General features: G+C 49.6%; 2 protein-coding genes across 4 annotated transcripts in view; both read left to right on the forward strand.

The window, feature by feature from the left end:
* Positions 1–15,299, forward strand: part of DIAPH1 (diaphanous related formin 1) — a 163,342-nt gene that overhangs the window by 40,593 nt on the left and 107,450 nt on the right. For all 3 annotated transcript variants that reach the window (XM_065554810.1, XM_065554809.1, XM_065554808.1), the window contains one exon: positions 5,194–5,295. In XM_065554810.1, coding sequence (XP_065410882.1) covers positions 5,194–5,295 — 102 coding nt within the window. The remainder of the gene's footprint in view (positions 1–5,193; positions 5,296–15,299) is intronic.
* LOC135973136 (uncharacterized) lies at positions 5,338–9,277 on the forward strand. The gene is made up of 2 exons (XM_065554811.1): positions 5,338–8,053; positions 8,656–9,277. The coding sequence occupies exons 1-2, from the start codon at positions 7,513–7,515 to the stop codon at positions 9,156–9,158; spliced, it is 1,044 nt and encodes a 347-aa protein (XP_065410883.1). The 5' UTR covers positions 5,338–7,512; the 3' UTR covers positions 9,159–9,277.

The raw sequence follows: 15,299 nt of genomic DNA on the forward strand, positions 1-15,299 counted from the left end.
GAGGTCCAGATCTCGATCTGTGACCTCGCGGCACTGTTCGGTCCGACGTGCTCTGGGTTCCCGATTCCCGGGTCAGCGATCGCCACGGCGGCACCGCTCATCGTTGCGGCGCCGATCACCAGCTTGGCACCAATCGCCGTCGCAGCACCGGTTGCGGTCACAATCAGCCTCATGGCGCTGATCACCGCGTGACCCGCATCTGCCAAGAGACTCGGTGCCTGCGTTGATCCACTCCCGCACTGCCCCCCCTTGGCTGTCGTGGTCTAGATCTCCTTCTGGCAGGTCGGAGAGAGCATCTGGGGTCTCAGCCATTCCTCACTCTGGCCCAGGAAGCCTCGGTCAAGTCCCTCCAGCGACCCACTAGCAACCCCAGTGGCAATTTTGGACACCCTGGGCATACCATCAAGCCCAGGGTGCTCCCCCAGTTGCCCGGCCACCGTCTCGCTCGAGCAACAGGCCTCCTGAGGCAACCCTTAGCTGCCCTCCTCCTGACACAGATCAAACTGTGGATCCAGCGCCTCCCACAGAGGCTACTCCAGCTCCCCAGGAGGAGCCACCCATGTCTGATCAGGATGTTCCATCCGCACCTATCCTGCCAGTGGAGTCATCCTCATCCTCCCCTGACGAGGCTGCGGGCCCGTCCACATCTGGACCACCCCCTATGGACTTTAGGGTCCTCCAGGAACTGTTGAGGCACGTGGCCCTCAATATGAACCTCCAAATTGAGGAGGTTGTGGAGGATGAGGACCCCATGGCGGACATTCTAGGCCCAGAAGGGCCCTCCAGGGTGGCCCTTTCCATGAACAAAACTATACAGAATAATGCAAAGTCCCTCTGGCAGACCCCGGCCTCCATCCCTCCACAGCTAAAGGGGTGGAACGAAAGTACTTTGTTCCCACCGGGGTTATGAGTATCTGTTTACCCACCCTGCCCCATGTTCGCTGGTGGTAGATGCGGTAAATGCCAGGGAGAGACAGGGCCAGTAGGGGCCTGCTCCCAAATCAAAAGACACAAAACGGATGGAGCTTTTGGGGAGAAAGGTTTATTCTACTGGGGGGGTCTCCCACTGCGGATCGCTAACCAGCTGGCGATCCTCCGTAGGTACAATTTTAATTCTTGGTCTGCGGTCCTTAAGTTCCAAGATCTTCTCCCAGCAGAGGCTCGTATGGAACTGGGAGTCATTGCTGAGGAGGGTAAGTTGGTTGCTAGGACTTCCCTCCAGGGTTCCCTCGATGCGGCGGACACGGCTGCGCATACCCTGACGTCGGGAATCGCTATGCAGCGGAATGCCTGGCTTCAGTCCTCCGGCCTCCCGCCTGAGGTCCAGCATACCATCCAGGACCTCCCTTTCGATGGCCAGGGCTTGTTTGCAGATCAGACTGAGTCCCGCCTGCATACCTTAAAGGATACCAGAAACACCATTAAGTCCTTAGGTATGCATGCCCCGGTTACCCAGAGGAAGCCCTTTAGGCCACAGACCACCCAGCAACGTCCTTTCCCTCCAAGACCGAGGCAGGACCCTTCTCGTCGGAGGAACAGATACTCCCGACGTAGGCCATCTCGTCCTCCCTCTGGACAAGGCCAAGGACAGTCTAAGCCACCCCCGGGCCCTAAGCGCCCATTTTGAAGGTGCGCCAGAGGATGGACTACCAGTTCTCACCCAGGACAGTCATCCCTTTCTAAATCATCTATCCCATTTTTACCATGCCTGGTCCCATATTACCTCGGACCGTTGGGTCCTCCGCACGGTGCAAACAGGATATTCTATCCAGTTCCTTCCAGAGGCACGGCGCCTGGCTATAGCAGGCATAATTACCAGCCTCTGTAAGTTCCCGACCACTACAGCAAGACAGTGTCTCAGGCTGCTGGATCACATGGCGTCCTGCACATACGTTGTGCAACTCGTCAGACTCAGGCTCAGGCCGCTTCAGGCGTGGCTGGCAGCTGCCTATCGACCGGGACGAGACAGCCTAGACATGGTCCTCACAGTCCCGAAGTACACACTCGACTTCCTGCAGTGGTGACTGGACCCTCAGATGGTGGGTGCCGGAGTCCCGTTTCATCCCCCCCAGCCCACTTTGACTCTAGTTACAGATGCGTCTGCCCTGGGATGGGGAGCCCACCTCGGCAGCCTGACAACGCAGGGCTTATGGCACGAGAGTGAGTTGTTGCTGCACATCAACATCAGAGAGTTCAGGGCAATCCACCTTGCCTGCCAAGCCTTTCTTCCCCACTTGCGGGGTCACTGCATCGCAGTCCTAACAGACAACATCACGGCCATGTTCTACCTGAACAAGCAAGGCGGAGCCCGGTCATCGCCGTTCTGCCAAGAAGCCCTCTCTCTGTGGGACTTCTGCTTAGTCCACTCCATCAACCTTCAGGCCTCATACCTGCCAGCTGTCCAGAACGTCCTGGTGGATACTTTGAGCAGGCGTTTTCTGACTCACGAGTGGTCCATACACCCAGATATCATTAATTCCGTTTTCCGCACCTGGGGGTTTCCCCGAATCAACTTGTTCGTTTCGCGGACCAACAGAAAGTGCCCAGCCTTCTGCTCCTTCCAGAGTCACAGCCTGGGCTCGTTAGTGGATGCCTTCCAGATCACGTGGTTGGGCCAGTTGCTGTATGCCTTCCCACCGTTCCCTCTGGTTCACAAGGTGCTCCTCAAGATCCGCCGGGACAAGGCAGATATAATACTGGTAGCCCCTGCCTAGCCACGTCAGTGTTGGTACCCGACTCTGCTGGACCTATCAATTCAGGATCTCCTATGTCTTCTTCTCGACCCCAACCTCATATCCCAGAACCACGGTCATCTCCTTCACCCGGACCTCCAGTCGCTCCATCTCACGGCCTGGAGGATCTGTGATTGAACCAGGCTGAACGTGCCTGTTTGGACTTCGTATGGCGGGTCCTTCTGGAAAGTCGCAAGCCGTCGACTAAGCTTACCTACGAGGCTAAATGGAAGAGGTTTTCCAGCTGGTGTGCTCAGCAGCAGGTGCCCCCGCTCCAGGCTTCCATTTCGTGCATCTTGGACTACCTGATGTCCCTAAAGGACCAGCACCTAGCCTTCGGATCCCTTAAGGTCCACCTTGTGGCCATTTCTGCGTTCCACCCAGGAGCGGCGGGGCATTCAGTGTTTGCACATCCGGTCGTGCGGCGTTTTCTCAAAGGCCTGGAGAAAATCCATCCTCCAATGAAGCCACCTATGCCTGCATGGGACCTCAACTTGGTCCTCTCCTGCCTTATGGGCCCTCCTTTCAAGCCGCTGGCCACCTGCTCTCTTCTCTATCTCTCCTGGAAGGTCACCTTTCTAGTGGCCATCACTTCCACACACCGGGTCTCCGAACTATGGGCTCTCACCTGTGACCCGCCCTATACCATCTTTCATAAAGATGAAGTGCAACTAAGACCTCATCCGGCCTTTCTACCAAAGGTGGTGTCCCGCTTCCACGTGAGCCAGGATATCTTCCTACCGGTTTTCTACCCGAAACCGCATTCTGACCTATGTGAACAGCACCTCCATTCTCTCAAGGTTAGAAGGGCACTTGCTTTCTATATAGACCGGACAAAGCCCTTTCATAAAACAACCCAGTTGTTTGTCACCATTGCGGAACGGATGAAAGGCGCCCCGGTCTCCTCCTCAACAAATATCGTCGTGGATCACCAGGTGCATTCGTGCTTGCTACAACCTGGCAAACATCCCTCCGCCTGCTGTTACGGCTCACTCCACAAGAGCTCAGGCATTGCCAGCTGCCTTTCTGGCACACGTTCCTCTCCAGAAAATCTGTAGGGCTGCCACGTGGGCCTCGGTTCATATCTTCACGTCCCACTATGCAATCGTCCAACACTCTCGGGATGATGTAGCCTTTAGCAGAGTGATCCTTCAATCTGCGGTTCCTTGACTCCAACCCCAACTCCGAGGTAAGGCTTGGGAGTCACCTAACTGGAATTGATATGAGCAATCACTCAAAGAAGAAAAAACGGTTACTTATCTTTCTGTAACTGTTGTTCTTCGAGATGTGTTGCTCATATCTATTCCATTCCCCCCCACCTTCCCCTCTGTCGGAGTAGCCAGCAAGAAGGAACTGAAGGGGGGTCGGGCCGGCAGGGGCTTATATAGATCGCCATTTTGGCGCCACTCCAGTGGGCTCCCCAGCTGGTCCGATGGGTAGCTGTTAGGGTAAAAGTTTCCGACATCCGTGCACATGGCGCGCGCACACACCTAACTGGAATAGATGTGAGCAACACATCTCGAAGAACAACAGTTACAGAAAAGTAACCGGTTTTTTTCCTGTGTAGACTTCTTCCTTCTAGCCTTTCAATCCCAGTCCTTCCCCCGCAACAGTTTTAGTACTTGTCTATAGGAACGATAGTAGGACAGGATTAAGGAGAGAAGATGGAAATAAACTTGCTTTAATATTTTGGGTCTGCTATATGGTTATGTCCCCATCTCTGGACCCTCTTCTCTTGAGTTCTCGCCTCCTTGTCTGCTGCTACACAGATGTTTGTGGTGTTGGCAAATTTTATAGCAGTTAAATTTACAACAAAGAAAAACCCAGCAAATATGAAACAGACAGGCAAGTCTTGAGAAGGGGGCTAACTTGTTCCATTGAATAAAACATCACTGGAAACCCTAAGATCCCAGACTGGATAATAAGTAGCAGAGGGTATCATTGCTGGATAGTTGACAGCTGCTTAATCATTGTGACAGAAGCAGCTCTGTAGACCAGAGAACTCCTGTGGTTAGTCACTTGGCTCTTGGTTTAGTAAATTGTATGCTGAGAGCTTCCACTGGGCTCCACAAACCCCTTTAGGAGTTGGGGGCTCCCCTCTGTCCCACTGGAATGGTAGCATCCCCCTGGGATGGAGGTAGCTTTCTCTAGCTCTCCTCAGAGCACCATAATCCCCTTTAGGAATTGTGTGCCGGGAGGGTTGGTGGGACTGCTCCTGTCCGCTCCTTATCTCAGGGGTCTCCTCTGACATGGTTTAAACTCAAGTGCAGGCTATTCCCTCTGAGATTCTGATATGTGCTCACTGAACCACATTTCAGGCCTTGCTGTGGCAGGGCTGCAAGCTTCCTGTTGCCTTGAGCAGATTGTGTTCCATGTAGCAAATGATGTTTCTGTGTGAGTGATGTTCCCAGCATCAGGGAATCTGTGTATGACTGAACATTTTCTTACTTTTCTTCCACAGGTCGATATGAATCTGAATGAGGAGAAGCAGCAGCCTCTGAGGGAGAAGGACATAATAATCAAGAGGGAGATGGTGTCCCAATATCTACATACCTCCAAAGCTGTGAGTACTCTTGCTCTGAGTACAAAGCTGCAGTGAGGGAGGTAGGGATATGGTGTTGTATAGCAACACTGCAAATAACTCCTCACATCAGAGGTTTTTAAGTGAAAATCTGACATGAAACACACATCTCATGAACAATTTGAAAGAAATATACACTGGACAGTAAAAGCCCTAAAGACTGTGCACAAATGATGCACAGGCCCCATCCCAATGACTTCCTAGTTCATTTTAACTTGCTAATTTAAGTTTTCCAATGAACTCTCAGGGAAGTGTTTGAAGAAGCATAAATTAGCCCAATACTGAGTTTTCATAGACCACCTTCTCATAAATTCATCATATTGTATGATTTATTTTCATAACTATATTTTAATATAGCAGAATGAACAAAGATTTTCTGTGGTTAAGTATTAAAAAGATTACAGTAATTTTTTTACTTATTTTTTAAATGATTAGTTTAAAATAAAATATCCAGTTTCTGATGGTGTTCCTTTATTTCAGGACATAGCATTGACTGTTTAAAAACATTCTTTTAAAAAGTGTGTTTAAGGTTTTTTTCTGCTCCCCTGTTGATGTTTATAAAGGGCTCTTCAGCAAGGGAGAAATAGCTGATAGTGTTGTCAAATTGACAAAGTAAACAAAATGGGGGGAAATGGTTTTTGTTTTGTTTTTTGGTAACTTCTTTCATTTTATAGTATTTTTTATAACTGGTTGAAAATGCTAAGTGTGTTGTGAAAAACCTTCAAAAATTTCTGCAACTTTTTTTCGGTTTTTGAAACCTAAAATACATTTTTTTGGGGGGAAGGGTCTCTTTTTTGCAATGGCAAAAAGGGATGAGGGGCAGGGGGGGACAAACATTCAGTTTCTCAATTTTCCTTTTTTGCTGAAAACTCAAAACTTTGAAAAAAACAATTTTCTACGAAGTTTGTTTTTATAAAAGATTATTTTGCATTTGAAAATTTTTTCAATGGAAAATGGCCTTTTTTATAAACAAAATGTTTTGTTTTAGTATACATGCATCTTATAAGTAACTATATTAAGTACTAAAGTTCTACAAAGATGTTTCAAGCTGACATTGCCCCTGTATGGGGAGAGGCCTCTCTTTAACCAAAGCTGTAAATAAACTTCCAGTATAAGCTCGATTTTTTTTTTTTTTTTTGTCTTCCACTTCGAAAAAAGAACTTTTCCACTTGAAACTTTAAAAAGTCTGATGTTTGGCTACAGGAGACTCTTCTATTCTTTAAAAAAAGCAAAATGTGTAGTGAATCTGCCAAGTCATTTCTGAGACATAGGCTTAGAAAATATGTAGCTGGTATTACACTTCTTAAAAATCCTACTCCTGCTCTTCTTTCAAGCCCTCTCTTTGAATGGTTTGCACCACAAAATTCACATTTGAGTTCTAATGAGATCTAGTGCACAGAACAATATTGGACACAGTTGCATGCACATATGGGAAGTTATTCACAAAGATTTTCTAAATCTTTGGACACACCATCAGGTCCTCATGGAGTTTTAAACTTCCCCAAATGTCTACTGGAGATCTCCACTTGCATTTTTAAAAAAAAAGCTAGTCTTTTTCCTTGCTTAAAGGCTTCTAAATGTAAACTCATCATGAGGGTAGTCTTACCAAAGTGATTTTCCCAACCAAAAACAAAACAAAAGCCCAGTCTCTGGTATCCTGCTCCAGCTGCGCTTTTGATCACCTCTACCAAGACCAGCTTCCAGAGCTCCATCTTTATTTCTGAGCATCATCTCCTTTTCTTTCCCTCCCCCACCAGGAGGCAGGCAGCAATAGTTAGATTCTTCACCACATGCACACTCCACTTAGCTACATAGGCCTGGTCTACACTACGGGTTTAGGTCGACTTTAGCAGCGTTAAACCGAATAAAGCCTGGACACATCCACACACCGAAGCCCTTTCTTTCGATTTAAAGGGTCCTTTAAACCGGTTTCTTTACACCACCTCCGACGAGGGGATTAGCGATAAAACCGGCCTTTGCGGGTCGGAATTGGGGTAGTGTGGACGGAATTCGACGTTATTGGCCTCCGGGAGATATCCCACAGTGCTTCATTGTGACCGCTCTGGACAGCACTCTCAACTCAGATGCACTGACCAGGTAGACAGGAAAAGACCCGCGAAGGTTTGAATTTCATTTCCTGTTTGCCCAGCGTGAAGAGCACAGGTGACCACGCAGAGCTCATCAGCACAGGTAACCGTGATGGAGTCCTCCCAGGATCGCAAAAGAGCTCCAGCATGGACCGAACGGGAGGTACGAGATCTGCTCACCATATGGGGAGATGAAGCAGTGATAGCTGAACTCCGTAGCAGTAAAAGAAATGGAAAAGTATTAGAAAAGATCTCCAAGGCCATGAAGGACCGAGGCCATAACAGGGGGACACAGCAGTGCCGCGTGAAAATTAAGGAGCTACGGCAAGCTTACCACAAAACCAGAGAAGCAAACGGAAGGTCCGGGGCAGAGCCGCAAACTTGCCGCTACTACGCGGAGCTGCATGCGATCCTAGGGGGTGCAGCCACCACTACCCCAACCGTGTGCTATGACTCTCTCACTGGAGAAACACACAGGGAAGACGGTTCGGGGAACGAGGAAGATGACGATGGAGGTACTGTAGGTAGCTCACAGCAGCAAGGAAGCGGAGAAACCGGTTTCCCCAACAGCCAGGATATGTTTGTGACCCTGGACCTGGAACCAGTAACCCCCGAACTCACCCAAGACCCTCAGGGCACACAGGAGACCTCTGGTGAGTGTAACTTTGTAACTATTTGTAAACATTACAAAAAAAAAACAAGCGTGTTTAATGATTACTTTGCCCTGGCAATCGCGGCCAGTACATCTACTGGAAAAGTCTGTTAACGTGTATGGGGATGGAGCGGAAATCCTCCAGGGACATCTCCAGAAAGCTCTCCTGGTTGAAATGGGGTGATTTTATTAAGGGGACATTCAGAGGCGCCCGTTCCTGCTCTTCTGACCAGAAATGTTCCCCGCTGTTAACCACGCGGTGGGGGGAGGGGTGAAGTGATCATCCCAGAGAATCGTGTGTGTGTGTGTGTGGGGGGGGGGGTGGTTTACTTGTGTTTGTGCCGCATGTTAACCGGGAAACCGCAGCCTCCTCCTTTTACATTGAAACCCCATTTTAAATGGACAACCCAATTCATCCTTGATATGGGAAATGCGCTGCTGTTTGCAACCTTTCCCGCATGTTAAGAAGGTTAAAAAAGCCAAAACACTGTGGCCTACCATGGCTGCCTGCAAGCCGAAATATGTGACCTTGTAATGAAAGAGTGTACCCATTGTTCTCTAAAATGTATCTTTTTTAACCACCTCTCCCTTCTCCTCCACCAGCTACAAATGTTTCTCCTTCGCAGAGGCTCGTGAACATTAGAAAGAGAAAACGTAGGACGAGGGACGATATGTTCACGGAGCTGCAGATGTCCGCCCACGCTGATAGAGCACAGCAGAATGCGTGGAGGCAGTCAATGTCGGAGATGAGAAAAGCCCAATATGAACGAGAGGAGAGGTGGCGGGCTGAATCGCGGGATGAACAGAGCAAGTGGCGGGCTGAAGACGATAGGTGGCGTCAGCTTGCAGACAGACGGCAAGAGGCAATGCTCCGTCTGCTGGAGCATCAAACTGATATGCTCGAGCGTATGGTTGAGTTGCAGGAAAGGCAGCAGGAGCAGAGACTGCCGCTACAGCCCCTGTGTAACCAACAGCACTCCTCCCCAAGTTCCATAGCCTCCTCACCAAGACGCCCAAGAACACGGTGGGGGGGCCTCCGTCCACCCAGTCACTCCACCCCAGATGATCGCCCAAGCATCAGAAGGCTGGCCTTCAATAAGAGTTAAAGTTTTAAAATGCAGTGTGTCCTTTTCCATCCCTCCTCCCCCACCCATCCCAGGCTACCTTGGCAATTATCCCCCTACTTCTGTGAGGAACTAATAAAAAATGCATGAATGTGAAAAAACAATGACTTTATTGCCTCTGCAAGCGGGAGGGGAGGGTGGGGTGGGGTGGTTGGTTTACAGGGAAGTAGAGTGAACTGGGTCGCGGGGGGGGGGGGGGGGGGTTTGGAGGGTTCATCAAGGAGAAACAAACAGAAGTTTCACACAGTAGCCTGGCCAGTCACAAAACTCGTTTTCAAAGCTTCTCTGATGCGCACCGCGCCCTGCTGTGCTCCTCTAACCGCCCTGGTGTCTGGCTGCGCGTAATCAGCGGCCAGGCGAGTTGCCTCAACCTCCCACCCCGTCATAAATGTCTCCCCTTAACTCTCACAGATATTGTGGAACGCACAGCAAGCAGCAATAACAATGGGGATATTCTTTTCGCTGAGGTCTGAGCGAGTCAGTAAGCTGCGCCAGCGCGCTTTTAGACGTCCAAATGCACATTCCACCACCATTCGGCACTTGCTCAGCCTGTAGTTGAACAGGTCCTGACTCCTGTCCAGGCTGCCTGTGTACGGCTTCATGAGCCATGGCATTAAGGGGTAGGCTGGGTCCCCAAGGATCACGATAGGCATTTCAACATCACCAATGGTCACTTTCTGGTCCGGGAAGAAAGTCCCTTTCTCCAGCTTTCGAAACAGACCAGAGTGCCTGAAGACGCGAGCATCATGTACCTTTCCTGGCCATCCAACGTTGATGTTGGTGAAACGTCCCTTGTGATCCACCAGGGCTTGCAGCAGCATTGAAAAGTACCCCTTGCGGTTTACGTAGTCGGTGGCTTGGTGCTCCGGTGACAAGATAGGGATATGGGTTCCGTCTATGGCCCCGCTACAGTTTGGGAATCCCATTTCAGCAAAACCATCCACTATTGACTGCACGTTGCCCAGAGTCACTACCCTTGCTATCACCAGGTCTTTCATTGCCCTGGCAAATTGGATCACAGCAGCCCCCACCGTAGATTTGCCCACTCCAAATTGATTCCCGACTGACCGGTAGCTGTCTGGCGTTGCAAGCTTCCACAGGGCTATCGCCACTCGCTTCTCAACTGTGAGGGCTGCTCTCATCCTGGTATCCTGGCGTTTCAGGGCAGGGGAAAGCAAGTCACAAAGTTCCATGAAAGTGCCCTTACGCATGCGAAAGTTTCGCAGCCACTGGGAATCGTCCCATACCTGCAGCACGATGCGGTCCCACCAGTCTGTGCTTGTTTCCCGGGCCCAGAATCGGCGTTCCACGGCATGAACCTGCCCCAGTGACACCATGATTTCCACATTGCTGGGGCCTGTGCCTTGTGAGAGGTCTATGTCCATGTCAATTTCCTCATCACTCTCGTCGCCGCGCTGCAATCGCCTCCTCGCCTGGTCCAGGTTTCGCCTTGGCATGTCCTGGCTCTGCATATACTCCAGGACAATGAGCGTGGTGTTCATAGTGCTCATAATTGCCGCGGTGATCTGAGCGGGCTCCATGATCCCAGTGCTAGCTATGGCGCCTGGTCTGAAAAAAGGCGCGAAAGTAGTATCTGATGGACCAGGAGAAGGAGGGAGGGCGGGAGGGAGGGAGGGAGGGCCGAGTGACGACATGGCGTACAGGTACAGGGAATTAAAATCAAGAAAGGTGGCTGTGCATCAGGGAGAAACACAAACAACTGTCACACAGAATGGTCCCCCCAAAGATTAAACTGAAAACCCTGGGCTTAGCAGGCCGTTGATTTGATGGAGGGAGGGGGAAGCAAATGAATACAGAGCAAATCTATTTTTTACATCTTAAGACGACGGTGCAGCGTGACTGATAGCCCTCGGCATCTTTCTGGGTGCTTGGCAGCAAATACGGGGCGGTGTATGACGATGGTCTTCAGGCCTATTGCACAATCGGCTGCTCGGGGAAGACTCTGCTAACGTACGATGACCCGACTTGTAATAGGACGGCTAACAGTCGTAATACACCATTTACTGCCAAAAGGCAAGCCCCACGGCTGCCAGCACCCAGATCGCCGATGAAGGCTACCAGTCTACTGCACCGTCTACCGCCAAAAGGCAGTTAGCAGCTGCTGCTGTGTAGCAATGCAGTCCCACGTCTGCCGGCACCCAGAGGACATATGGTGACGGTGAGCTCAGCTGAGCTGAGCGGGCTCCATGTTGTCTGCACAGGTAACCCAGGTAAAAAGGCGCGAATCTATTGTCTGCCGTTGCTGTGACGGGGGAGGGAGGGGCCTGACGACATGTACCCAGAACCGCCCGCGACACTGTTTTGCATCATCCGGGCATTGGGATCTCAACCCAGAATTCCAAGGGGCGGCGGAGACTGCGGGAACTGTGGGATAGCTGTGGGATAGCTACCCATAGTGCAATGCTCCGGAAGTCGACGCTAGCCTTGTACTGTGGACGCGGTCCGCCGACTAGAGCACCTAGAGCATTTTATTGTGTGGACACACACAATCGGCTGTATACAACCGATTTCAATAAAACCGGCTTCTATAAATTCGAACTAATTTCGTAGTGTAGACATACCCATAGTGACTACAGTGGGAGCTGCTGGTGCTCAGTAGCTCTGAAAATCAGGCCACTATTATTTAACTGCATAAAGGTGGGTTTCGGTGCCTAGGGTTAGACACCAGAGTTTTAAACTGTTGGCTTTAGACAGAAAACGTGCCTCTTACTCATGCTGCTTGAAGGGGCTGGAGTGGTAGAAGGGGTATTTCTCTGCCTCTGTGCCCATGAGTCCAAGGTACTAAGCCACATCCTACCTTGACTTGACCAGTCAATGAGTCTAGAAGATCTGTTGGAATGTAGATGATTTTTTGGCCAGCTCAGTGTCCCAGTGCAGTGGAGTTAGTAACTCCATCAGCAGAGATGCTTGGGTTCGAGGAAGTTACAGACTCCAGCTCTATCTGCTGTACCTAATTTAAGGACATTGAGTTTTGCTGAGAGATTATTTCATTCAAATACTATGTTGTATTTTTTTCATTGAATAGCATGCATTATCTTTACACCTCACATAGAACATAATTATGGCAAAATATAATATGTAGGAAGGATGTATATAATTTAAAGAGGGTTTTCAAATATAAGTGTTTTAAAATACTTTCCTTTTTAAGACCTAAGGGAATGCCTTCATGGAAACATTTCAGATACTGTTAAATTGTAAATAGAAATAATTTACATCACAATTAGAATGTTGTAGTTCAAGTCTTTGTCTGGGTGGATCCCACTTGTGTTGTGCATGCACCTCATGTGCAAGATTGGAATATTTTGCTAGGTTGGAGCTGGGGGAAGGGATGCCTGTTCCCCGGCTGCAGCAGGTCGGGGCTGGGCTAGGTTCGGGCCGGGGGAGGGGCGCCTCTCCCCTAGCCATGGCAGGTCCACTGGGGCTGGGTTCCCTGAGCACCTGCATGGTGCTTAATAAGCTGCTGCATAGGTTACAGGGAACTTAGAGTACCACTTTCATCATGGGAGTTGCCCCTCCCCTCCTCCTGCTGGGCCAGCACAGTCAGCTCCCACACTTAATCAGCTGAGTTCTAGACCTCAACTTTCCAAAGGCAAAGCTCGGAAAGTCCCTCCCCCAGCAGGCTGGGGTTTCCCTCCCATGTATGGACAGGGGGGAAACTCCTGACATTGAGAGAAGGCTTTTTCCCGGCCCTGTGTATCAAAGCCAGGTACAGCCTGCAGCCCCCCTTGTCCTGCAGGTAGAAGTCATTTGTGTGGAATCTCTTTCCCCTCTGGGAATGGGGAAGTAATGAACGGTAATTCCTCCTCGCCCCATTGTTGTGTGTGTGTGTAAGTTTGAGCCCTTCCACCCCTTTCACCTCACCCCCTACCCCTGAGGGGTAATGTTGAGTTACTTCACTCCTCCCACTTTTGTCCACTGCCCTATGGGGGAGGCATTGATAGGGAATGGCATTTCAGTATTACCTCATCTGCAGTGGCAGGCAGCACACTCTCTGCTCTGTCAGCTGTTTGGAGCAGTGCTACCCTGATTGCGCAGGCTCCAGCAGTACTTCCCCGGCCTGACTCTCTGCCCTTCATCTGGGCTTCTCCTCCTGCCATGGCTCCTGTTGCTTCTCCTAACCAGAGTAAGGGGGAAGTGTTTTCCAGAAGCTAAGAATGGGCGATGGGATGGATCACTTGGTGATTACCTGTTCTGTTCATTCCCTCTGGGGCACCTGGCATTGGCCACTGTTGGAAGACAGAATACTGGGCTAGATGGACCTTTCGTCTGACCCAGTATGGCCATTCTTATGTTCTATGTTCATCTACCTCATGTCTTCCCTATTCTGATTAAGGGCTTCCTGCCAGAGAGCAGCAGGGTCAGAAGCAATAGCAGGGCCCACAAAAAGATTAGGGGGTTCCCGATTGACTTTTGGGGAAGGGGAGGCAATAGCAATCAATTTTTGTGGGGAAAGTGAAGTTTTGTGCAGCTTCATGTGTGACATTCCTTCACCAGTTAGGTGCCTGACTAGCCCACTGGAATGAGAGAGAGAGAACATGAGGAGGTGACAGAGGCCACAGGCATTACTGGGAGGGTTGGAGGGCACATCTTGATTACAGTCCTCTGGGATTCCTCAAGAGGTCCAAACTAGCTTTGAAGGGCCAGACTCATTTAACTTACATATTTCAAACAAATGTAAGGCTACTCTGAGGTCCCTGGGTATCTATACACTTATTACCAGGAGAAAACTCTTTAGATAGCAGAGACAGGGAACTTCCTTTTTTTTCAACAACACAGAACTACTAACTACTGTAAGAGGAAGTCTCACATCTCCTGCAAGAGAGCCGCCCCCTCTTCTCCTACCACCTACCTGACATTATCTTCCAAACTGCAGGTTTGACGTTCATGTCAAGAGCCATGCACTGATGCCACCAGAGCTTCCTCTTCTCACCCCTATTTTGGGTTGCTGTCTATCCCATCCTTCTCAATAACTTCAGACCAATGAGTATTGTAAATTATTACCAAAGGTCGGTCTATATAATTCCAGTCCTTGGCCAATCTCCCACCCCCCTCCCTCTTCAGCAACTGACATCTCATGAAACAACTGGGGAAGAAGGTGGATTCCTTCATCTAGGAGCCATAGAAGTACCACCTCAGGATTTCAAGGAAAAGCTTTTCTAGTCCTGCTATGGAATGCATCCTATCCTGGACCTGAGGCAACTAAAGAAATTCACACACCGTGCTTCAAGGATTTGATAGAATCACAAGCTGAGAGCGGTTCTGTTTACTTTCTTCTTGTAAATACTAACCCTTTGAGGAAAAGACCTTGACCTTAACTCTGATTCCTTATGTGAATCCTCCTTTCACCTATTTTCAGATATCCTCTTGCACCCAACCTACTCATTCATGTTTCTAATATAACCCTCCCCTGCCATACTGCAAAGATGTGCCGAAGTAGAGCTATTGACATTATGTACGTTTGATGCCAGTTCTAGTTGGAGATGTCAACTACTGTGTGGGAGGGGAGCTCATGAAACACTGTGGACTTCATTGCCAGTACCATGCTAATGATGCTCAGCTCTGGCACCTTCTCATCACATGTTAGTAGTGCCATCACCCAACTATGAAGGACCTGAATAAAATGCAGCTGGCTAAAGATTGAGGTGGTAGTTGCGGGAAGAAGGAAGAAATTTAAGTTACTAGCTGAAATTAGGGCTTGTCATTAATTGACCCTGATCTCTGGTGAGTAACCATCTCTGGGTCCTGCTCAAATCGCCACTGCTCCTGGACACCCAGACAGCATTAGTAATAGAAATGCCTGTTCCTTTTTAGCTGATTCAGAAGCTTCTACTCTTTTGGTCAGATGTGAACCCAGGCACAATAGTCAATTTATTCACAAGGGTGAATGATGGCAACTTCTGGCCTTAGAATGTCTGAATGACCTCCAGGCTCAATTACAGCAACCCTTTTTACTTAGTGATGGCACTAAAGGGTGTATACAAGCTCCCATTCATTCAAACTGCAGCAGCCCACCTTTTCTACAAGGCAGACAGAGGGCACCTCATATCCGTATATGACTGCCTTTCTGATCCAAGGAATTGGATCCTAATCTCAAAGACCTTA

The sequence above is a fragment of the Chrysemys picta genome, chromosome 8, assembly GCF_011386835.1.
Source record: "Chrysemys picta bellii isolate R12L10 chromosome 8, ASM1138683v2, whole genome shotgun sequence".
Taxonomy (NCBI): domain Eukaryota; kingdom Metazoa; phylum Chordata; order Testudines; family Emydidae; genus Chrysemys; species Chrysemys picta.

What these genes read in the sequence shown, in the direction of transcription:
- LOC135973136 (XM_065554811.1), top strand. Translation starts at nt 7,513, where the DNA reads ATGGAGTCCTCCCAGGATCGCAAAAGAGCTCCAGCATGGACCGAACGG. An exon ending in GGGCACACAGGAGACCTCTG is followed by an intron (nt 8,054 to 8,655) that starts GTGAGTGTAACT and finishes CTCCTCCACCAG; the next exon opens with CTACAAATGTTTCTCCTTCG.